At 45.9% G+C, this 25,563-nt stretch overlaps 1 protein-coding gene across 1 annotated transcript in view; it reads right to left on the bottom strand.

Annotated features, from left to right (window-relative positions):
• Positions 1 to 750: 750 nt before the first annotated feature.
• The window catches only part of LOC144511093 (adenosine deaminase domain-containing protein 1-like), a 112,717-nt gene continuing 87,904 nt past the window's right edge, over positions 751 to 25,563 (bottom strand). The window contains exons 8-12 of the mRNA XM_078241071.1: positions 22,495 to 22,662; positions 13,777 to 13,991; positions 12,862 to 13,096; positions 3,802 to 3,934; positions 751 to 1,037 (exon numbers count right to left, since the gene is read on the bottom strand). Of these exons, the coding sequence (XP_078097197.1) occupies positions 927 to 1,037; positions 3,802 to 3,934; positions 12,862 to 13,096; positions 13,777 to 13,991; positions 22,495 to 22,662 (862 nt within the window). The 3' untranslated portion in view covers positions 751 to 926. The remainder of the gene's footprint in view (positions 1,038 to 3,801; positions 3,935 to 12,861; positions 13,097 to 13,776; positions 13,992 to 22,494; positions 22,663 to 25,563) is intronic.

Genomic DNA, 25,563 nt, shown 5'->3' with positions numbered 1-25,563 from the left:
ACCCACACATCCCAGGACTCTAAGGGGCAATTCTCAACCTGGCCAATCAACCTAACCCGCACATCTTTGGACTGTGGGAGGAAACCAGAGCACCCGGAGGAAACCCACGCAGACACGAGGAGAATGTGCAAACTCCACACAGACAGTGACCCGAGCCGGGAATCGAACCTGGGACCCTGGAGCTGTGAAGCAGCAGTGCTAACCACTGTGCTACCGTGCCGCCCAGTAGTAGCCCTTCCTCCTCCATCTACAAGACCAGAGAACATGACCTAAAATCTTGAGGCAGGTGCTTCGGGATTGAAGTCAGGAAGCACATGTGCACACCAAGGTGGGAAAGGTTCGGCATTCTCTGCTGCAGAATGTAGGTGATGTTGTGTGAACGCTTAATTTTAAATGCAAGATTAATAGATTTTCATAACCCAAGGTATGAAGGAATATGGGGCAAAAGGTGAGCATGTATAGTTGAGTCATGATTTCATTCAATATCACACGGTCTTAGTGCTCTATTCCTGTGTTCTTGCTAGGACAGAGTAGTGGGCTTCGCTTCAGAGATTGGACTAATATCCTCACTCAGGACAGCAGCTGATATTCTTGTTCAGATTTAAACTAATCTGCTGGAGGAAGGTGTGGAAAAACAGCATTTACTTCCCATATTAAACAATACTCGTTCTAGCACAATGTGTGGACCATATTGCAATATTTTTTATTTGAATGAAGTACAACACTGATTTTATTCATTCTATAAACGGGCCTGAAATTGGACCTCAACATTACACCAGAAAGCACCTTGTCTGGATGTCCTTTAGAACAAAAAACATACTTGACAATAATTTCAAACAAACATGCTTTTACAAGCAAAAGGAAAATTACCTCTATTCAAAAGTCAAAAAAATCAGTGAAATATTGCTTTTGCGTTGCAGTGAGACTCATTTGCTGAAGTTGTCAACAAGTCGTTTCTGTGGCCACGGCCCTGCTCCAGTGGAAATGAAATGATAATTCAGGATTCCCTTGGCTTCTTGATAGCTTTTGGCATTCATCTAAAATGGTTATGGAGGCAATCATTAGAGGTCACTTTGAAAATAAAGAAATGCGTAGATAACTTCCTGTAATCACCAAATCAGACAAGCAATAACAAGATCAGCGCTCTGATAAAGATTCTTCTGCTGGCTGCAGCAAAATTATTTCAAGTTTACACAAAGGACAGGTTCTAAGGTTTTTGAGGCCTCAACACCTGAAAACAGCCCACCTGCCACTGACCATCCTGTTCACACTGGCAAGACGTCTCTCCAGAACCAGTGAAACAAAAGTGCATGTGTAGTTGTTAAATTATTACTCCCAGAATACAAACCTAAATTGATGATTGTGTAGGCCAGCGATGCACAGCTGGCTTTTACAGGTGCCAATGCACCCAGCCTCTCTGCACCTGTAAATAAATGTCACAGACATTCAACACTACCTATTCATCGTTTTCAGTAGGATCACTGTTATTTCTGGCTAAAAGTCTCAGAAAACCACATCCTGCGAGGTTTCTGGCTCCTCTTGCAACACCTGTGTTCATAGATTTTGAAAGCTTAAGCAAAGCTTTAAATGAAACTGATGTGAAATTAACAATGGGCAGGACTCTGGCTTCTCAGCCACATGTTTCTCGATGGCAGGAGATGGTGCGCCGTTCACTGGCGGCAGGATTCTCTGGTCCCACTGCTGTCAGTGGCATTTCCCATTGATGTTACGCCACATTGCTGGGAAATCCGCAGGAGGGGGTGTGTTGTCGGCAGGACCAGAGAATCCTGCCAGCCTGAATGGGGAGAATTCCAGCCAATGTTAAGAAAACATTTTTAACTCAAATGTATAAGACACTATAGTTAAGAAAGCCCACCAACGCCTCTACTTTCTCAGGAGACGAAGGAAATTTGGCATCTCAGCTACGACTCTCACCAACCTTTACAGATACAACCAGAAAGAATGCTTTCTGTGGTGTATCACAGCTTGGTATGGCTCCTGCTCTGTCCAAGACTGCAAGAAACTACAAAAGGTCATGAATGTAGCCCAATCCATCATGCAAACCAGCCTCCCATCCACTGACACTGTCTACACTTCCCACTGCCTCGGCAAAGCAGCCAACCTAATTAAGGACCCCACGTACCCCAGATATTCCCTCTTCTACCTTCTTCCATCGAGAAAAAGACACAAAAGTCTGAGGTCACGTACCAACCGACTCAAGAACAGCTTGTTCCCTGCTGCCATCACACTTTTGAATGGACCTACCTTGCATTAAGTTGATCTTTCTCTACACCCTAGTTATGATTTAACACTATATTCTGCATTCTCTCCTTTCCCTCTCTACTAACGGTATGCTTTGTCTGTATAGTGCGCAAGAAACAATACTTTTCACTGGATACCAATACATGTGACAATAATAAATGAAATCAAAATTCTGTCGACCGAATGAAAACTACTTTAGAGTATAAAAGTTGGGCTCTGATGTTGCAGTTGTATAGAACGTTGGTTCGGCCGCATTTGGAACACTGCGCCCAGTTCTGGTCACCACACTACCAGAAGGACGTGGAGGCTTTAGAGAGAGTGCAGAGGAGGTTTACTAGGATGTTGCCTGGTATGGAAGGGCTTAGTTATGGGGAGAGGTTGGGTAAACTGGGGTTGTTCTCACTGGAAAGACGGAGGATGAGGGGTGACCTAATAGAGGTGTATAAAATTATGAAAGGCATAGATAGGGTGAATGGTGGGAAGCTTTTTCCCAGATCGGTGGTGACGTTCACGAGGGGTCATAGGTTCAAGGTGAAGGGGGGGGGGGGGGGGGTTTAACACGGATATCAGAAGGACGTGTTTCACACAGAGGGTGGTGGGGGCCTGGAATGCGCTGCCGGGCAAGGTGGTGGAGGCGGAAACACTGGGAACGTTTAAGACTTATCTAGATAGCCACATGAACGGAGTGGGAATGGAGGGATACAAAAGAATGGTCTAGTTTGGACCAGGGAGTGGCACGGGCTTGGAGGGCCGAAGGGCCTGTTCCTGTGCTGTATTGTCCTTTGTATGCTTTGTCTGTATAGTGCGCAAGAAACAATACTTTTCACTGGATACCAATAAATGTGACAATAATAAATCAAATCAAAATTCTGTCGACCGAATGAAAACTACTTTCCTTGTAGGAAGTCCCCGATGGCTGCAATTCTTTTGCTTTACTGCCGTTGCTGCCACAAAAAGTTTGAGATCTTTCCATCACTGGCAGACAGTACAGACACTGGAAATTCAAGTAATGATGAATGCAAATTTAATTTCAACACTATTTTCCAGCAAGAATATAGAAAGCAGATTCATGCTTTACAAAAGAATAAATGGATCTGAAAAAAAGCAAAGATCTGGCTGTGGGGAAACGGAGGACATGAATAAAGTATCGGTGCACTAATGTAAGCATTCTCAGTGTCACTTAGATTGCTGTGGGAAATACAAGCAATATAATGGTACAAGCCAGTCATTTTATGGAGTCAATAGGCCAGAAAGCATTTTACAAGATCAGTTATAAGATGTTCGAGATGACCCACTAAAAATTTGATCAAAGATTTTACAGTCCAAACAGTTACACATCAAACATAAAATTTCAGCCAATGATGATGGTTTTGCATTGTGACAGGTGGGTTCCATGGGATTCCTTCACTCAATTCCATCTATTTTAGTTCCTTCATTTCAAACATAGACTTTACTTAGTACTCGCTCACTGTTTAAATATTTAAATATAAAGAGCTCCTGCGTGGACATTTCCTTGTACATATGGAAAACTCTGTTTACCTTGGCTTCATGACCAGTTGACAGGTCGAGTAAATCTTGTCTGTCCATTTCCTTCGCTACACACCGAAAGGAATACAATGCGGCAGCCTTGCACAAACGACTGGCAGTGTTGACTCCATTTTTAAAAGGGGAACTTGAAAAACAAGAAAAAGGGTGTTTAGTAAATAAATAGTTTTTAAAAAGGCAAATCCACCCTAGAATTAGGAATTGCAGCAGATCCCCACATTTTAAAAACTAAATTGTCCTGAATCTATTTATGAACTTTGCCAACACAGAACAAACACCAGTCACTTACCAACAATATGCGGCGCTGTAAAGTTCAATACAGCTATCCCTTATTAGCACTCCTAATATATTCATAATAATTGTCACAAATTAACACCTCTTCAGTCCAAATCATTTTCCCATAAAAAAACAGATAAAAAGGGTGAATTATGTTCCTTCACCAGTACCCGGGCTAAAATGAAAATTCAGACAGTCCTATTCAGGGAAGTTCTGCTATTTACAAATTGTGCTAAAACAAAAAAGCACTATTAGTGCACACTTTAAACCAGAGTTCTGTAGTTTTGCGATCTCGGATTCTCTATTATTCTTTTAAAATGATTATTTTTGACCCTGTGCAGAATGCCTTGCAGCATATGGTCTCTCAATACAGGGTCACATTTAATTACTTACAATTTATTTTTGCAGATTTTAATTGATCTGTAACCCTCAGTATTTCCATGCATTCAACTTTTACATCTTTCTTTCTTGGGTTGATCTATTATTGGGCGAAATGGTTGCAGGAAAGTTTGCTTAGCAAGCTGTGACTCGTGGGGTGCTGCAAGGATCAGAGCTTGGTGGAAATGCCAGTTGTGAGGAGGATGTGAAGAGGCTTCATGGAGGTTTAGACAGAAATGGCAGTTGGAATATAACAGGAATATTGTTAAATCATCCACTTTGGGAAGAAAAACAGAAATACACAGTAATTCTGAAATGGGGAGACTGGGTAATGTTGATGTCTGAGGGAGCTGGGTGTTCTTGTTCATAAGTCACAAAGCTAACATGCAGGTGGAACAAGCAATTAGGAAGGTAAATGGAAGTTAGCCTTTATTGCAAGGAGATTGGAGTACGGAATGAGAGAGGTTTTACTACAGTTGTATAGGGCATTGGACGGATCACATCTCGAGTATTGCGTGCAGCTGTGGTCTCCTTACTCAAGTGCAATAAACGTTCATCAGACTAACCCCGGGACTGGCAAGATTATCCTATGAGGAAAGATTGTGAAGATTGTGGTCCTGTATTCTCTGGAGTTCAGAAGAATGAGAGGTGATCTACAGCATTGTTAAAGGGCTTGACAGGATAGATAAAGGCAGGATGTTTCCTTGGTTGGGGATTGGGTGTCTAGAACCAGGGCACGCTCTCAGGGATGTGGGTGTTACTGGCTAGGTCAGCATTTATTGCTCATCTCTAATTTCACTTTAAAAGGTGATGGTGAGCTGCCTTCTTGAACAGTTGCAGTACATGTGGAGTAGGTACACCCACAGTACTGTTAGGGAGTTCTAGGATTGTAACCCAGCGACAGTGAAGAAGTGGCGAGATATTTCCGAATTAGGATGGTGAATTGCTTGGAGGGGAACTTCCAGGTGGTGGTGTTCCGATGAGCCTTCTGCCCTTGTCCTTCTAGATAGAAACATAGAAAACTACAGCACAAAACAGGCCCTTCGGCCCCACAAGTTGAGACGAATATATCCCTACCTTTTAGGCCTACCTATAACCCTCCATCCTATTAAGTCCCATGTACTCATCCAGGAGTCACTTAAAAGACCCTACTGAGTTGGCCTCCACCACCACTGACGGCAGCTGATTCCACTCACCCACCACCCTCTGTGTGAAAAACTTCCCCCTAACATTTCCCCTGTACCTACCCCCCAGCACCTTGTTGTGAACCATTGTTGGTTACCACCAGGAGTGCTGAGCCATGGTTTGGCCAGTACTATGAGTCTGTAGATATGTTACTGTTGGGGTTAGGGTTGGGCTGTTCTACCTGTTAATATAGTCCTATGGTACACCCCAGTTGGCTCCGCCTTCCGGGAGAGGTATAAAGGTCACTGCTCTGCCTGGTGACCCTTTAGTCTGGAATTGTATATTGTATATAGTAGCTCCGTTATTGTTGGCAATAAAAGCCTTTATTTCCCGGGTACATCCTGCCTCCCATGTGATTTATCGCGCATCACACCTTAAACCCGTGTCCTCTCGTAGCAGCCATTTCCACCCTGGGAAAAAGCCTCTGAGAGTCCACCCGATCTATGCCTCTCAACATCTTATATACCTCTATTAGGTCGCCTCTCATCCTACGTCTCTCCAGGGAGATAAGACCGAGCTCCCTCAGCCTATCCTCATAAGGCATGCCACTCAATCCAGGCAACATCCTTGTAAATCTCCTCTGCACCCTTTCAATCTTTTCCACATCCTTCCTATAGTGAGGCGACCAGAACTGAGCACAGTACTCCAAGTGGGGTCTGACGACGGTCTTATATAGCTGCATCATTATCCCCGGACTCCTAAACTCAATCCCTCGACTGATAAAGGCTAGCACACCATACACCTTCTTAACCACCTCCTCCACCTGCGGGGCCGATTTTAGAGTCCTATGGACCCGGACCCCAAGCTCCTTCTGATCCTCTACAGTACTAAGAGTCTTTCCCTTTATATTGTACTCCTTCATCCCATTTGACCTGCCAAAATGGACCACTACACATTTATCTGGGTTGAAGTCCATCTGCCACTTCTCCGCCCAGTCTTGCATCCTATCTATGTCCCTCTGTAACTTCTAACATCCCTCCCGACTATCCACAACCCCACCAACCTTCGTGTCGTCGGCAAACTTACCAACCCATCCCTCCACTTCCTCATCCAGATGGTAAAAGTGTTGTCTATGGAAGCATGATGAGTTCCTATTGTGCAGCTTGTAACTGGTACACACCAGTCACTGTCACTGTTTCAGTAGTGGAGGGAGTGAATATGTGTGGATAGGGTGCAAATCAAGCACATTGCTTTGTCCTTGATGGTGTCACATTTCGAGTGTCTTTTTCAATTTATTCATGGGACATGAGTGTCACTGGCCAGTGCCCATCCCTAATTGCCCTTGAACTGAATCCATTTCAGAGGGCATTTTAAGACTCAAACCACAATGTTGTGGATCTGGAGTCACATGTAGGCCAGACCAGGTAAGGATGGCAGATTTAATTCCCTAAAGGACATTAGTGAACCAAATGGATTTTTATGACAATCGACAATGGTTTCACGGTCATCGTTAAGCTTTTAATTGCAGATTTTTCTTGAATGCAATTTGTTTGACCTGATGCTATGAGACTTCATGGGGTCTGGAGTTGATGTTGAGGACTCCAGACTGCACACCAATGTGCCACCACCTCTGCTAGGTTGTCCTGCCAATGAGACAGGACATTTCAGCAAGGCCTTTGACAAGGTCCCTCATGGGAGGTTAGTTAGGAAGGTTCAGTCGCTGGGTATACATGGGGAGGTAGTAAATTGGATAAGACACTGGCTCAATGGAAGAAGCCAGAGAGTGGTTGTGGAGGATTGCTTCTCTGAGTGGAGGCCTGTGACTAGTGGTGTGCCGCAGGGATCGGTGTTGGGTCCATTGTTGTTTGTCATCTATATCAATGATCTGGATGATAATGTGGTAAATTGGATCAGCAAGTTTGCTGATGATACAAAGATTGGAGGTGTAGTGGACAGTGAGGAAGGTTTTCAAAGCTTGCAGAGGGATTTGGACCAACTAGAAAAATGGGCTGAAAAATGGCAAATGGAATTTAACGCAGACAAGTGTGAGATATTGCACTTTGGAAGGACAAACCAAAGAAGAATGTACAGGGTAAATGGTAGGACTCTGAAGAGTGCAGTTGAACAGAGGGATCTGGGAATACAGGTACAGAATTCCCTAAAAGTGACGTCACAGGTGGATAGGGTCGTAAAGAGTGCCTTTGGTACATTGGCCTTTATAAATCGGAGTATCGAGTATAAAAGTTGGAGTGTTATGGTAAGGTTATATAATGATGTGGAGATGCCGGCGTTGGACTGGGGTAAACACAGTAAGAAGTTTAACAACACCAGGTTAAAGTCCAACAGGTTTATTTGGTAGCAAAAGCCGCACAAGCTTTCGGAGCTCTTAGCCCCTTCTTCAGGTGAGTGGGAATTCTGTTCACAAACAGAGCTTATAAAGACACAGACTCAATTTACATGAATAATGGTTGGAATGCGAATACTTACAACTAATCAAGTCTTTAAGAAACGAAACAATGTGAGTGGAGAGAGCATCAAGACAGGCTAAAAAGATGTGTATTGTCTCCAGACAAGACAGCCAGTGAAACTCTTGTGAAACTCCGACTACACACTTCAACCAGATGAAATCGAAGTTCTCAGCCGAGGGCTTAATTTTTGCCCCACCACCAAAATAGACCCCATCAGTCTCGCAGCAGACACAGAGGAATTCATCAGGCGAATGAGGCTGAGGGAGTTCTTCCACAAACCCCAAGAGGCCAACAACGAACACAATGAGACAGCCAATGAACCGGAACAGCCGACAGAGAGATCCGCAGTGCATCCGAAGAGGAAAGAGTCGAAATGGACTCCTCCAGAAGGCCGCTGCCCTCGACTTGACATGTATGCCCAAGCCGTCAGGAGGTGCGTCAACACCAAATTCATCAGCCGCACTCACAAGACAGCCCCGAACATCACCCAAGCACAACGTAACGCCATCCACGCTCTCAAGACCAACCGCAACATTGTCATCAAACCAGCAGACAAAGGAGGGGCCATCGTCATACTGAACAGAACGGATTACTGCAAAGAAGTGTACCGACAACTCAACAACGAGGAACACTACAGACAGTTACCTGCAGATCCGACCAAAGAACACACCCGTCAACTCAACACTCTGATCAAGACCTTTGATCCAGACCTTCAGAACATCCTCCGTGCTCTCATCCCACGTACTCCCCGCGTTGGAGATCTCTACTGCCTCCCGAAGATACACAAGGCAAACACACCCGGCCGTCCCATCGTATCGGGCAATGGGACCCTGTGCGAGAACCTCTCCGGCTATGTCGAGGGCATCCTGAAACCCATTGTACAAAGAACCCCCAGCTTTTGTCGCGACACGACGGACTTCATAGAAATCATAGAAACCCTACAGTGCAGAAGGAGGCCATTCGGCCCATCGAGTCTGCACCGACCACAATCCCACCCAGGCCCTACCCCCACATATTTTACCCACTAATCCCTCTAACCTATGCATCCCAGGACTGTAAGGGGCAATTTTTTTTTTTAACCTGGCCAATCAACCTAACCCGCACATCGTTGGACTGTGGGAGGAAACCGGAGCACCCGGAGGAAACCCACGCAGACACGAGGAGAATGTGCAAACTCCACAGACAGTGACCCGGGACCCTGGAGCTGTGAAGCAGCAGTGCTAGCCACTGTGCTACCGTGCCGCCCATCATTAGAGGAATTTCCTACAGAAACTCGGCATACATGGAGCAGTTGAACCAGGAGCGCTCCTCGTCACAATGGATGTCTCGGCACTCTACACCAGCATCCCCCATGACGATGGCATTGCTGCAACGGCCTCAGTGCTCAGCGCCAACAACTGCCAGTTTCCAGATGCAATTTTACATCTCATCCGCTTCATCCTGGACCACAATATCTTCACCTTCAACAACCAGTTCTTCATCCAGACACACGGAACAGCCATGGGGACCAAATTCGCACCTCAATATGCCAACATCTTCATGCACAGGTTCGAACAAGACTTCTTCACCGCACGGGACCTTCAACCGATGCTATACACTAGATACATCGATGACATTTTCTTCCTTTGGACTCATGGTGAACAATCACTGAAACAACTCTATGATGACATCAACAAGTTCCATCCCACCATCAGGCTCACCATAGACTACTCTCCGGAATCGGTTGCATTCTTGGACACACGCATCTCCATTAAGGACAGTCACCTCAGCACCTCACTGTACCGCAAGCCCACGGATAACCTCACGATGCTCCACTTCTCCAGCTTCCACCCTAAACACGTTAAAGAAGCCATCCCCTACGGACAAGCCCTCCGTATACACAGGATCTGCTCGGATGAGGAGGATCGCAACAAACACCTCCAGACGCTGAAAGATGCCCTCATAAGAACAGGATATGGCGCTAGACTCATTGATCAACAGTTCCAACGCGCCACAGCGAAAAACTGCACCGACCTCCTCAGAAGACAAACACGGGACACAGTGGACAGAGTACCCTTCGTTGTCCAGTACTTCCCCGGAGCGGAGAAGCTACGGCATCTCCTCCGGAGCCTTCAACATGTCATTGATGAAGACGAACATCTCACCAAGGCCATCCCCACACCCCCACTTCTTGCCTTCAAACAACCGCACAACCTCAAACAGACCATTGTCCGCAGCAAACTACCCAGCCTTCAGGAGAACAGTGACCATGACACCACACAACCCTGTCACAGCAACCTCTGCAAGACGTGCTGGATCATCGACACAGATGCCATCATCTCACGTGAGAACACCATCCACCAGGTACACGGTACATACTCTTGCAATTCGGCCAACGTTGTCTACCTGATATGCTGCAAGAAAGGATGTCCCGAGGCATGGTACATTGGGGAAACTATGCAGACGCTGCGACAACGGATGAATGAACACCGCTCGACAATCACCAGGCAAGACTGTTCTCTTCCTGTTGGGGAGCACTTCAGCGGTCACGGGCATTCGGCCTCTGATATTCGGGTAAGCGTTCTCCAAGGCAGCCTTCGCGACACACGACAGCGCAGAGTCGCTGAGCAGAAACTGATAGCCAAGTTCCGCACACACGAGGACGGCCTCAACCGGGATATTGGGTTCATGTCACACTATTTGTAACTCCCACAGTTGCGTGGACCTGCAGAGTTTCACTGGCTGTCTTGTCTGGAGACAATACACATCTTTTTAGCCTGTCTTGATGCTCTCTCCACTCACATTGTTTCGTTTCTTAAAGACTTGATTAGTTGTAAGTATTCGCATTCCAACCATTATTCATGTAAATTGAGTCTGTGTCTTTATAAGCTCTGTTTGTGAACAGAATTCCCACTCACCTGAAGAAGGGGCTAAGAGCTCCGAAAGCTTGTGTGGCTTTTGCTACCAAATAAACCTGTTGGACTTTAACCTGGTGTTGTTAAACTTCTTACAAGGTTATATAAGGCATTGGTGAGGCCGAATTTGGAGTATTGTGTACAGTTTTGGTCACCTAGTTACAGGAAGGGTGTAAATAAGATTGAAAGAGTGCAGAGAAGGTTCACAAGGATGTTGCCGGGACTTGAGAAGCTGAGTTACAGAGAGAGATTGAATAGGTTGGGACTTTATTCCCTGGAGCGTAGAAGATTGAGGGGAGATTTGATAGAGGTGTATAAGATTTTGATGGGTATAGATAGAGTGAATGCAAGCAGGCTTTTTCCGCTGAGGCCAGGGGAGAAAAAAACCAGAGGGCGTGGGTTAAGGGTGAAAGGAGAAAAATTTAAAGGGAATATTAGCGGGGGCTTCTTCACGCAGAGAGTGGTGGGGGTGTGAAATGAGCTGCCGGATAAAGTGGTAAATGCGGGGTCACTTTTAACATTTAAGAAAAACTTGGACGGGTTCATGGATGAGAGGGGTGTGCAGGTCAGTGGGACTAGGCATAAAATGGTTCGGCACAGACAAGAAGGGCCAAAAGGCCTGTTTCTGAGCTGTAATTTTCTATGGTTCTATACCAGGAATGGTGATGTTTTGGATATTATTCCCTGAGTATGACTTTGTTCGGCTGTTGCTTGATTAATCTCTAAGACAAGACCTCCACATTTTGGCACAAGCACTCAGACATTAGTAAGAAGAACTTTGCAGGTTCATCAGGGTTGGGTTTATCAATGCGGTTCTGATGCCTGGGTCAATAGAGCATGGTCCATCCAGTTTCATTCCTGTGAAAGTTTTAGCGGTTTGCGCGGCCATTTCAGAGGGCATTTATGAGTTAACCATGTTGTTGTGGATCTGGAGTCACATGCAGGCCAGACCAGATAAAGACAACAGATTTCCTTCCCTAAAGGACATTTGTGAACCAGATGGGTTTTTACAACAATCAACAATGTGCATTAGACTTTTAAATCCAGATTTTTATTGATTGAATTCAAATTCCACCATCTGTCCGCAAAGCATTACCCTGGGTCTTTGGATTACACAGTTCAGTGACAAAACCACTATGCCACTGCCTCCCTGTAGGACATTTAGGGCTTAAATGAGGAGGAATTTCTTCACTCACAAGATGGTAACTCTTTCGAATTCTCTACCCCAGATAGCTGTGACAGCTCAGTCACCGAGATGTTCAAAGCAGAGGTTGATGGATTTCTAGATAGCAATGACATTCAGGGCAAATGGGGATAGTACGGGAAGGTAGTGTTGAGTGAGAAGATCAGCTGTGATCTCATTAAATGGCTGAGCAGGCTTGAGGGGTTGATTGGCGCACTCCTACTCTTATGTTCCCAAATCAGGATTTCTTAAGCTTAGCTTCTCAGTAAATAGCAGAAATTACAGCCTGCTATTCCCTCAGCTCATTTGTACCAAAATGTTCTGTGATATCCTCGTTCAGGTGTTAGCTTGGATTAACAGTATCAGAAAGTGGAGTTTATATTCCAAAGTCTGAGGATAGGTCATGGACTGAGATAGCACCCATCAAATCCGGGAGAGTCAGCAAGTGAGGAGGTCTATCAGTAGTTTTAAGTGTTGGAGAGCCATGATGAGCCCTCCATTTTTCAACTGATGCCCAAAAATATCTGACAACCCTTGAACAGCCATGTTAAAATAGTGCGGAGGCCAATTTGGTACGAGTGTTTACCTGAGAATAACATCTACTGTCAGTTCTATCCTAAAAGGAACAATTTCTGGCCAGTTAAAAGGAATTGTAATGCATTTGTTTTAAACATTGGTATTTCATTCATGTTGTAATCCTTGCTACTAAAGCAGGATCATTAAAACTTACTCTTCTGTGATCTGTCCTGTGCTTCCATCCACTATTTCCACAGTTTTATCCCCCCGACACCAGTTAATGCTCAGCTTTTTATGAAGTGGTTCAGCTTCCTTTGGTTCTTCCTCACCACAATGGGAGAAATGTGCCCTCACAGCAGTGAACAGATCAGGAAGCTTCTCGTTCAAGCTCTCATCCACACGCTGATTGATTGCTTTGGTGACGATTTGCATCGGATGAAATTGGCCAGCTGGTTTCGAAATACAAAAAAAGCTTTCACTATTTGAGAAAGTTATTCTCCCCCCTCAGCAATTTATCATTCACTTTTCTGCTCACGTGTCTGCGTTGGAAGTTGCAGCACTTAACATTCAAATGTATTTTTTAAAACTGTGTTAAGGTAGTGTGCCTCAGTAATATTCTGTTCAGAAGCACAATCTCATGCAGCGTCTTTGCAAATGCTCAAACACCGAGATTCACACAGAGGGAACCTGATCTGTGCCCAACATATCGAGGCCCCAGTTTCAATTGTGAATTCTGGGTAATCACCTTGGGTGAGAGCAAGGGATAAATTTGAGAAGCTGCTTGAAAAATAATCAGTGAAAACTATATCCCTCACAGGTTTAGTACAGCTGTTTCACCTGTTCTGTGGATACAAGGATACCCCTGCTCTGTGCAGGACTTTACATTTTGCCACAAGAAAAACACTTAATCTGGGCCTTGGTGACAAATTAGTCAGGGAAGACATGGACACACATGCAAAAAAAATCAGTCTGCTCGGAGCTACAGACAATAGAGAGGCACACAGCAAATAATTTGAAGGCAGTTAGCCACAATAATGCCAATTCAGTTTCTATACAATTCAAAACCCCGATGCAAAAATGACTACATTATTCTACTGTTTCTTTTCCAAATGAAATGTGTTTTACTTACGAAGGACAACACTAGTGATGTATAGAGGTTTGATAAAGTGGCTGAGGAGTGCTCCCTGCACTCCCAGCACCATCCATCGGCTCAGTTTATCACTTGCAGTCATGCAGCAGACCTGAGTCGCTGTCACACTTGGGCGACAGTTTGTTGCTGGCATGGTGGAACCTTTGGAATGAATGTGAAGTCTCATTTCAGGGTTTCGGTACGGCACTGGGTCCCTGTAGAAGACAATTACACAGTGAAATATATTAACCAGAGGAGAAAATATCAGTAATTCCATCTGGAACTGACTTACATCTGACAGAATAAAAATCCATATGTCCTGTTTGTATTGACAATCTCATCCCATGTGAAAACATTAGAGCAGCTTATCCTAAGCATTAAGCTGCCAATACAAGTCATAAAAGTGCAATCTAAAGAAGTGAAACATTCCTCGTTCTAGTCCCACTCAGGCCCTGCCCTCACCTCTTTCTCCCTGTACATTGATGACTGTTAATGCTGTCTCCTGCTCTCAACCGGAACTGGAAAATTTAATCAACTTTGCTTTCAATTTCCACTTGCTGCATCTTCACAAGGGCCATCCCTGACTTTTTTCTCCCTCGACTAGTGAGCTCATTGATTGGAAATGGAGACAATCAACCGTGGTTTACAAAGGAAATTGAGGATGGTATTAGATCCAAGGAGGGGTCCAATAAGGTTGCCAGAAAAAGTAGCAAGCCTGAAGGTTGGGAGAAGTTTAGTCTTCAGCAAAGGAGGACAAAGAGATTGAAAAAGAGGGAAGAAAAGGAGCACGAAAGTAAACTTGCAAGTAACAAAGCGGATTGTAAAAGCTTCTGTAAGTATAATCAAAAGATCAAGTGTGACGGTGGGAAAGTTTGTATGGAACCGGAAGAAATAGTAGGGGTACTTAATGAATACTTTACTTCAGTATTCACTATGGAAAAGGATCTTGGTGGTTGTAGTGCAGACTTGCAGCGGACTGAAAAGCTTGAGCATGTAGATATTAAGAAAGAGGATGTGTTGGAGCTTTTGAAAAGCATCAAGTTAGATAAGTCGCCGGGACCGGATGAGATGTACCCCAGGCTACTGTGGGAAGCGAGGGAGGAGATTGCTGAGCCTCTGGCGATGATCTTTGCATCATCAATTGAGACGGGAGAGGTTTCGGAGGATTGCGGATGTTGTTCCTTTATTCAAGAAAGGGAGTAGAGATAGCCCTGGAGATAGACCAGTGAGTCTAACCTCAGTGGTTGGTAAGTTGATGGAGAAGATCCTGAGAGGCAGGATTTATGAACATTTGGAGAGGTATAATATGATTAAGAATAGTCAGCATGGCTTTGTCAAAGGCAAATCATGCCTTACGAGCCTGATCGAATTTTTTGAGGATGTGACTAAACACATTGATGAAGGAAGAGCAGTAGATGTAGTATATATGGACTTCAGCAAGGCATTTGATAAGGTGCCCCATGCAAGGCTTATTGAGAAAGTGAGGGGGACATGGGATCCAAGGGGACATTGCTTTGTGGATCCAGAACTGGCTTGCCCACAGAAGGCAAAGAGTGGTTATAGATGGGTCATATTCTGCATGGAGGTTGGTCACCAGTGGAGTGCCCCAGGGATCTGTTCTGGGACCCTTACACTTTGTGATTTTTATAAATGACCTGGATGAGGAAGTAGAGGGATGGGTTGGTAAGTTTGCTGGTGACACAAAGGTTGGAGGTGTTGTGGATAGTGTGGAGGGATGTCAGAAGTTGCAGCGAGACATTGATAGGATGCAAGACTGGGCGGAGAAATGGCAGATGGAGTTCAACCCAGATAAGTGTGAGGTGGTTCATTTTGGCAGGTCAAATAGGATGGCGGAATATAATATTAATGGTAGGACTCTTGGCAGAGTGGAAGATCAGAAGGATCTTGGGGACCGAGTTCATAGGACGCTCAAAGCAGCTGTGCAGGTTGAGGCTGTGGTTAGGAAGGCGTATGGTGTACTGGCCTTCATCAATCGAGGAATTGAGTTTAGGAGTCGTGAGATAATGTTGCAGCTATATAGGACCCTGGTCAGACCCCACTTGGAGTACTGTGCTCAGTTCTGGTCGCCTCATTACAGGAAGGATGTGGAAGCCATAGAGAGGGTGCAGAGGAGATTTACAAGGAAGTTGCCTGGGTTGAGGAGCATGCCTTATGAGGATAGGTTGAGTGAGCTCGGCCTTTTCTCCTTGGAGAGGTGAAGGATGAGGGGTGACCTGATAGAGGTGTACAAGATGTTGAGAGGTATTGATCGAGTGGACAGTCAGAGGCTTTTTCCTCGGGCTGAAATAGTTGCCACAAGAGGACACAGGTCTAAGGTGCTGGAGAGTAGGTACAGAGGAGATGTCAGGGGTAAGTTTTTCACTCAGAGGGTGGTGGGTGCGTGGAATGGGCTGCCAGCAACGGTGGTGGAGGCGGATTCGATAGGGTCTTTTAAGAGACTTTTAGATAAGTACATGGAACTTAGTAAGATAGAGGGTTATAGGTAAGCCTAGTAATCGCTAAGGTAGGGACATGTTCGGCACAACTTTGTGGGCTGAAGGGCCTGTATTGTGCTGTAGTTTTTCTATGATTAGTGAAAACAAATGGGTGGCACGGTGGCACAGTGGTTAGCACAGCTGTTTCACAGAGCCAGGGACCCAGGTTCAATTCCTGGCTTGGGTCACTGTCTGTGCGGAGTCTGCACGTTCTCCCCGTGTCTGCGTGAGTTTCCTCCGGGTGCTCCGGTTTCCCCCATACTCCAAAGATGTGTGGGTAAGGTGGATTGTCCATGCTAAATTCTCTGTGTGCCCAAACAGGCACTGGAGTGTGGCAACTTGGGGATTTTCACAATGACTTCATTGAAGTGTTAATGTAAGCCTACTTGTGACAAATAAATAAACTTTACTTCATGTAGGTCCCTTACAGTCCGAAACAGGAGAATTAAGAACAAAGGACGAGGAAATGGCTGAGCAATTAGACAACTATTTAAGTTCTGCCTTCACAGTGGTAGACACAAATAACTTCCCAGAAATGCTAACGAATCAAGGGTTTGGTGAGAAGAAGGAAATGAGGAAAATTAGAATTACTAGAAAAATAGTGTTGGAGAAATTAAGGGGACTGAAATCCCCAGGGCCTGATAATCTACATCCCAGGGTACAAAAGGAGGTGGTCATGGAAATGGTGGATGTGTTGGTTGTCATCTTCCAAAATGTTGTAGATTCTGGAACAGTCACAGCAGATTGGAGGGTGCAGTTGTAACTCCACTGTTGCAAAAGGAGGGAGGGATAAAACAGGGAATTACAGACCAGTTAGATTTACATCGGTAGCAGGGTAAATGCTAGAGTCTATTATAAGGGATCTGATTACAGGACACCTGCAAGATATCAATGGGATAAGACAAAAATCAACCTGGATTTATGAAAGAGAAATCATGTCTGACAAACCTACTGGAGTTTTTTGAGGCTGTAACTCACAGAATAGATAAGGGTGAACTAGCTGATGTAGTGTATTTGGATTTTCAGAAAGCTTTTGATAAAGTCCCACCTAGGAGGTTAGTGTGTAAAATGAAAGCGCATGGGGTTGGGGGTAATATTTTGGAATGGTTTGAGAAGTGGTTAGCAGACAGGAAACAGAATTGGAATAAATGGATCTTTTGAAAGTGACAGGCAGTGGCTTGTGAGGTCCTGCAGGGATCAGTGCTGGGGCCCTAGCTATTCACAATATACATTAAGGAATTAATGAGGGAACCAAAAGTTTACTGATGACACAAAACTTGGTGGGAAGGTGAGTGTTGGGGAGGATGCTCAGAGGCTTCAAGGTGATTTAGACAAAAATTTTCAAAATTCACTCGGGATGTGGGTGTCTCTGACTGGGCCAGCATTTATTACCCATTCCTAATTGCCCTTGGAATAGAGTGACTTGCCAGGCCATTCAAGAATCAACCACAATGCTGTGTGGGTATGAAGTCATATTTAGGCCAGACCAGGTAAGGACAGCAGATTTCCTTCCCTAAAAGGACATTAATGAACCAGATGGGTTTTTATGACAATGGACAATGGTTTCATGGTCATCATCAGACTTCAAGTCCCAGATTTTTTTTTATTGACTTCGAATTTCACCATGTGCCATGGCGGGATTCGAACTTGTGTCCACAAGAAATTCACCTGGGTGTCTGGGTTACTAGTCCAGTGACAATGAGGGTGATTCACCCAGCCCACTGCACTGCTTTTGTGGCGCAGCAGGCCGGGAGACTCGAGCGGAGGCCGTTTTGTGGGCTCGCCACTGGGCACGTGTCTCCAGCAGCCAGATTTCCTGCGCTGTCAGCTCATAGAATCATAGATCATAGAAACCCTACAGTACAGAAAGAGGCCATTCGGCCCATCGAGTCTGCGCCGACCACAATCCCGCCCAGGCCCTACCACCATATCCCTACATATTTTACCCGCTAATCCCTCTAATCTATGCATCCAGGACACTAAGGGGAAATTTTAGCATGGCCAATCAACCTAACCCGCACATCTTTGGACTGTGGGAGGAAACCGGAGCACCCGGAGGAAACCGGAGCACCCGGAGGAAACCCACACAGACACGAGGAGAATGTGCAAACTCCACACAGACAGTGACCTGAGCCGGGAATCGAACCCAGGTCCCTGGAGCTGTGAAGCAGCAGTGCTAACCACTGTGCTACCGTGTCGCCCTAAGAAAGCTCCATGCCGCTTTCTGCATAAATGCCTCCCACCCCATATTTCAATCCAGCGGGGTTTAAACTATAGCTCCCCACTTGTGGGGAGCTGGCAGCCCGACTCCACTGCAGTGAGGGGTTGGCCCCCGGGCATTGGCACCTTGGCAGTGCCAGCCTGAGCCCCCTGACACTGCCCAAAAGGGCAAAGTGCGAATGCCCAAGGAGGCAACCGGCAGTGTAAAGGGGGCAGGGCCTAATTGGTGTGCGGGGTGACCCACAGCCACTCTGCATTCGGGCTGAGTGACAGAGGGAGGGAGGCCAGCGATCAGGGCTGACCATTGTGATGGTGGGGGGTGGTGTGTGTCAGTCAGGGCTGCAGGGGGCGGGGAGGACATCAAAGTTGGCCCAGACATGTCCGGGGGACCAGTGATCGGGCCATGGGGGAGTCGGAAAGCCAACGATGCGGAGTCGTGGGATTCACCAGCGATCTGGTGGCAGGCAGTGCGGAGCCACGCTGATCTTGGCGTTGACAGATTGGAGCATAAGCCATGGCCCACTCAGCATTATGCTGCCGGCCTCTCCAGCGGGAATAGGTCCTGCCCACTGATGTTCAGCGTGATTCAAGCTGAGGCACTCTGCAGTGCACAGAATGTAGGACATTCATTTTGAAACTCCTGTTGAAAAAACCAGCAGAATTTACTCCAGTTTTTACGCGAATTTGACACTTAGAATTGTTTTTGTGAGAATTGCCCCCCCAAAACTTCCAAACCACCACCTGCCCTGCAGTATAATATGGATAACTGTGAAGTTATCCACTTCAGATGCAGAAACAATGGTGATAGATTGGGAAATGTTGACATACAAAAGGACCTTGATGTCCCAGTACAACAGTCATTGAAAACAAGCATGGAGGTACATCAAGCAGTTAGGAAGGCAAATGGTATGTTCGCCTTCATTTCAAGAGGACTTGCGTACAGGAAGGATCTCTTACTGCAGCTGTACGGGGCCTTGGTGAGACGACACCTGCAGTGTTGTGTGCAGGTATGGTCTCATTATCTAAGATAGGATAAACTATCTTAGTCTATCTCAGAGCGAGTGCAGTGAAGGTTCACCAGACTGGTTTTGGGGATGGCAGGATTATCGTACGAAGAGAGATTGAGTCCACTGGGCCTGTGCGAACTGTACTCCATTTTTCCAGTTTCCCCATCTATGTCATCTTTATTCGGATGAATCAAACTTCCACGCCAGCCATTCCAACAAATTTATTTATCCTCAACTGTGGAATCACTGCCATCATGGTCAGTGAGGGTTCTTGACTGTGTCTGTTCTTTGTCATGCATTTCTACTCTCATTCCTTGCCCTCCCTACTAGAGTCATTATAGGGTTTCCCCTTGTCCAGTCCACCAGTCTCCGTTTGCAATGGATGAACCTCCACCATTTCAGCCACCTCCAGTGTGGTGCCAACAGTGCTTTCCCCATCTCATTCAGTATTCAAAAAGGATACTCCTTCCCTGATATCCTGGTCACCCCCAACATTTCTCCCCTTCCCACAGCACCTTTCCATGCAAGCATGGGAAATGCAATGCCTTCCCTTTTGCCATCTAACTTCCAACCATCCAAGGTCCCAAATATTCTCTCCTTGTGAAAACGCAATTGTACTTTTTTCAACTTCGTACACTGCATTTGCTGCACACAATGCAGCCTGCTGTACAATGGGGAGACCAAACAGAGTGGGTGGATGCTTGGCAGAATAATTCTCGTCAATCTACAAGTATGATCCTGAGCTTCCAATCACCTCATCTTAAAATCTCCACCATGCCCTCATTCTGTTCTTGGGCCTCCTGTCATAGAACATAGAACTACAGCACAGTACAGGCCCTTCGGCCCCCGATGTTGTGCCGAGCTTTGTCCGAAACCAAGATCAAGTTATCCCACTCCCTATCATTCTGGTGTGCTCCATGTGCCTATCCAATAACCGCTTAAATGTTCGTAAAGTGTCTGACTCCACTATCACAGCAGGCAGTCCATTCCACACCCCAACCACTCTCTGAGTAAAGAACCTACCTCGTACATCCCTCCGATATCTCCCACCATGAACCTTATAGTTATGATCCCTAGTAACAGCTACATTCACCCGAGGAAATAGTCTCTGAACGTCCACTCTATCGATCCCCCTTATCATCTTATAAACCTCTATTAAGTCGCCTCTCTACCTCCTCCGCTCTGAAGAGAAAAGCCCTCGCTCCCTCAACCTTTCCTCATAAGACCTACCCTCCAAACCAGGCAGCATCCTGGTAAATCTCCTTTGCACTCTCTCCAATGCTTCCACATCCTTCTTATAGTGAGGTGACCAGAACTGCACACAATATTCCAATGTGGTCTCACCAAGGTCCTGTACAGTTGCAGCATAACCCCACGGCTCTTAAACCCAAACCCCTGTTAATAAACGCTATAGGCCTTCTTCACAGATCTATCCACTTGAGTGGCAACCTTCAGAGATCTGTGGATATGAACCCCAAGATCTCTCTGTTCCTCCACATTCCTCAGAACCCTGCCGTTGACCCTGTAATCCGCATTCAAATTTGTCCTACCAAAATGAATCACCTCGCACTTAGTGTTAAAATCCATCTGCCATTTTTCGGCCCAGCTCTGCATCCTATCAATGTCACTTTGCAGCCTCCAACAACCCAACAGTCATGCTCCAAAAAAGCTGAATTAAATTTGAGAAATAGTACCTCTTTTCACTGGGCACTTTGCCACATCCTGCACTTAACACAGTGTTCAACAATTTTTGATCGAGGCCTGTGACCGTTTGTTTTTTCTTTGCTGGTTTGATTTTTATCTACACTCCTTTCTCTTTTATTTCCAATATTTGCTTTTGAATGGCAGCTAATCAGGATCCTGCCATTCACACCTCCTTGAAACACCTCTTTCTCTGTACCTGTTCTGGCCTAGAGCCATGAATGCTTGAAGTGTTTCAACGTGCCTGCCCTCCACCCTATCACTGACTTACCCCATGTTCTGTTCCCCAACCCTCTTCCCTTCAAACCGATCACGTTTCTCACTTTTCCCAGTTCTGATTAAAGATTATAGATCTGAAATGTTTACTTTCTTTCTCCACAGATGATGCCAGAAGCATGAGACTGTCTCATGCATTTTCTGCTTTTATTTCAGATTTTCAGAATCCATAATATTTTACCTCAGTATTAGAGAAAATATCGTTGGACATGCCAGTGCGAATAGTGAGAATCTTGTGAGCAGCAGTCAGTAACATCTTGATTTCAACTGAATTATCAACATCAACATTTTGAAAGCGTGCACTCACGTACACAGACCTTTCAAATGCTTCTACAATCCTCAGTGTGACGTTAAATTGTGTTTGATTATGCTCAAGATGTTTTACTCTGTTAAAAGGTATATAAATGAAAGTAGTTGCTGTTGCTTAATGGAACACTGTGTCCTGTTTAGCTGTTGGTCACCAAAGGATTGAACAAATCCCTGCAATCTCATAGAAATCATAGAAACCCTACAGTACAGAAAGAGGCCATTCGGCCCATCAAGTCTGCACCGACCACAATCCCACCCAGGCCCTATCCCCATATCCTACCCACTAATCCCTCTAATCTACACATCCCAGGACACCAAGGGGCAATTTTAGCATGGCCAATCAACCTAACCCACACATCTTTGGACTGTGGGAGGAAACCGGAGCAAACCCACGCAGACACGAGGAGAATGTGCAAACTCCACACAGACAGTGACCCAAGCCGGGAATCGAACCCAGGTCCCTGGAGCTGTGAAGCAGCAGTGCTAACCACTGTGCTACTGTGCCGCCCTGATCTGTATAATCACAATTGCAAGTGGACTTTTATACCTGGAACCAATACGTTTAGAGTTTTGTTTTCATTACATGTTCCATCGTTCCTCTGAATATTCCTTGTAAAAATAGAAGTTAACTGACAAATATTTCCATTTGCATTTCACACAGACTAATCATTTTTTAACTATCCACCAGAGTCACAGCTGAGTACACTTACATGAGAATGCTCTGAGCAGCCCCTTTTGGAACTTTGCTGAGGTAGAGATGAAGAAATATATTTTTCTTGAGGGAGAGTAAATCACTTCCTGAAGACTTGCAGAAGACACATTTTTCTAAACCCACAGGGTCATTACTGCCCAACAGGAGAAGCTGCTTAAACAAATATCTGTAAAAATGAGAAAGACGTTATTGGTTATAGAAGGAATATCACAATATTAGATATTTGTATTACAAAAGGTAGAACCTTTTCTTATTACATTTGTTTAGAATCATAGAATCCCTACATGCAGAAGGAGGCCATTTGGCCCATCGAGTCTGCACCAACCACAGGCCCTATTCCCATAACCCCACATATTTGCCCTGTTAATCCTCTGACACCCGGGTCAATTTAGCATGGCCAATCAACCTAACCTGCACATCTTTCTTCTCTTCCTATATTCCATATTAATAAAAAGCTGTGTTTTATTGGAAACCAAACTTCAAACAGTTCCAACAAGCTGTGATAACTTAATATACAGACCAGTTTTTTTTTTATTTGATTTATTGTCACATGCATTAACATACAGTGAAAAGTATTGTTTCTTGCGCGCTACACAGACAAAGCATACCGTTTATCGGGAAGGAAACGAGAGTGCGCAGAATTTGTTACAGTCATAGCTAGGGTGTAGAGAAAGATCAACTCAATGCAAGGCAAGTCCATTCAAAAGTCTGACAGCAGCAGGGAAGAAGCTGTTCTTGAGTCGGTTGGTACATGACCTCAGACTTTTGTATCTTTTTCCCGACGGAAGAAGGTGGAAGAGAGAATGTCCGGGGTGCGTGGGGTCCTTGATTATGCTGGCTGCTTTGCTGAGGCAGCAGGAAGTGTAGACAGAGTCAATGGATGGAGGCTGGTTTGCGTAATGGATTGGGCTACATTCACAACCTTTTGTAGTTCCTTGCGGTCTTGCGATATATATCTGGGATATATCTTGCGATATAGCCCAGGTTCTGAGCTAAGTCTGTCAATAGTTGCCAAGATGTTCTTAGGTAGGAAGTCCGTAATGTCGCGACAAAAGCTGGGGGTTCTTTGTACAGTGGGTTTCAGGATGCCAAGGATGAATAGTCGCCAAGGCAGTGTTCTCACTCTTGATCACTGCCCAGTAATTCCTGGTAGAAACTTTAAATGGGTGTCAATTGCACAGATCAGACTTCATTGTTCTACCCTTGAAGTTGTGAACCCGCCAACAATTATTGTCTGGAATCAAATGAAAAATCACCCTCGTCATGATAATGATTTTGTTTGTTCTCACTCCCTAGTAAGAATAAGCAAGGTGAAAAATACACAGAGAGCTACATCACCAATTCAATAGCTGGTACGACAAGAGCAGCCACAATACAAAGAAGATCAGAACGCGTGTGTGTGTGTGAACACGTATGAGTGTTCGAGCTTTTACACCAGGCTGAATATCGGCTTCATTTCATGACTGGATAAAAGCAAATTACATTTCATGTCTGCCTTGTTTTCATTGTTGTGGACTTGGGAAAGCCACTATTCTACACATTCTCAAACTTGAGATTATTGGTCTTCCACTGAGTGAATTGTTTTATGCTCGAAAACAATTGCGTGGATAATAATTTATTTTCAATATCAAAAAATATGGAAAAAATCCTGAATTTGAGAAATTGAAAGTTACTCGGCAATGCCTGTGAAACACTTTAGAGGGAGCTGTTGTATTACGTGATCCAAAAACAGCATTTGTTGGAGTCAGAACTGCGAGCCAGGGTACACAGTGGGCTAGGTTGTATTATAGTAAGAAGTCTCACAACACCAGGTTAAAGTCTAACAGGTTTATTTGGTAGCACAAGCCTTCGGAGCGTTGCCCCACCATCAGGTGGGTGGGAGTGGTGTTCACAAACAGGGACAAAACTGGCATATATAGATACAAATCATTCTAAACTCAATTTACAAGATAATACGACCGGCTCCAAGACATCACGGCTCCCATCGACACCGCAAACTGCCGGCTCCAAAACATCATGGCTACCATCGACACCGCAAACTGCCGGCTCCAAAACATCATGGCTACCACTGACACCGCAAACTGCCGGCTCCAAGACATTGGGGCCGATTTTACCAAATCGGCTTTAAGTGCCGGGTGCGGTCGTAAATCAGACCCACGCCCTGCACCAGCGCCCCCATACGCCTTTTTTTTGGCGCGGGTCCAGTGGGTGGGGCCTAGCGCATTTGCATCTGTCGGAGCACCAAACTGCGCATGCGCAGTTCGGGGCCGACAGCACTCAGCGCGCCCAAGTCAAAGGCAGCGCTGACAGCACTGCCTTTGACGTTCCCTGGTTTGGGGGGTGGGGGGGGGATGTGACGTCTCTTCCCTTCGGGGGGGGGGGGGGGGGGGGGGGGGGGAGAGGATCTGCCATCTCTTCCTCTTCCCTGGGGGGGGGGGGGGGGGGCGACGTGACGTCTCCGTGCGCCCCCCCCCCCCCCCGGGAAGAGATGTCACATCCCCCACCCTACCCCCTCAGGGAAGAGATGTCACACCCCCCCCTCCCGTGAAGAGACGTCATCTTACCCATCAGGACCCCCCGGAGCAAGGCCAGGATTGCAAGATGCTTTTGACGGACACCAGCGATCAAGGTAGGTTGGGGGCCCGATCCCCAGGGGGGGGGAGGGGGCTGCTAGCGAGGCCTGCGTCCCAGGGTGGTCCGATCGGGGTGAGGGGCTGCCGGGTGGTTCGTGGGCGCAGTCTGCGAAGGGTGGTCGGGGGCGATTCAGCGGTTCAGTTGCCAAGTTGAAGCCCTATCGGACTTGCATTCAGCAACACGGTAAATGCGCGGGCGCCGATCGGATCGGAGCCTCATACAGTGGGAATACTTGGGTAAGTTGGGCGCAGGCTTCATTATGCCGAGTTAAATGCATGCAAATGCATTTAAATCAACCCGCTGGCCGATTCGGGTGCGCGCCGGATTGGCGCCTGGATCGGCCATTGGTAAAGGCGCGATTGGCCTTGGGTCGGGTCTGGACCGTGTTTTAGGCCCGACGCCCAACTTTACCATGATTCCGCGCCCGAAAACG

The sequence above is a fragment of the Mustelus asterias genome, chromosome 24 (assembly GCF_964213995.1).
Source record: "Mustelus asterias chromosome 24, sMusAst1.hap1.1, whole genome shotgun sequence".
NCBI classification, from domain to species: domain Eukaryota; kingdom Metazoa; phylum Chordata; class Chondrichthyes; order Carcharhiniformes; family Triakidae; genus Mustelus; species Mustelus asterias.
This window is presented reverse-complemented; position numbering and strand designations above follow the sequence as displayed.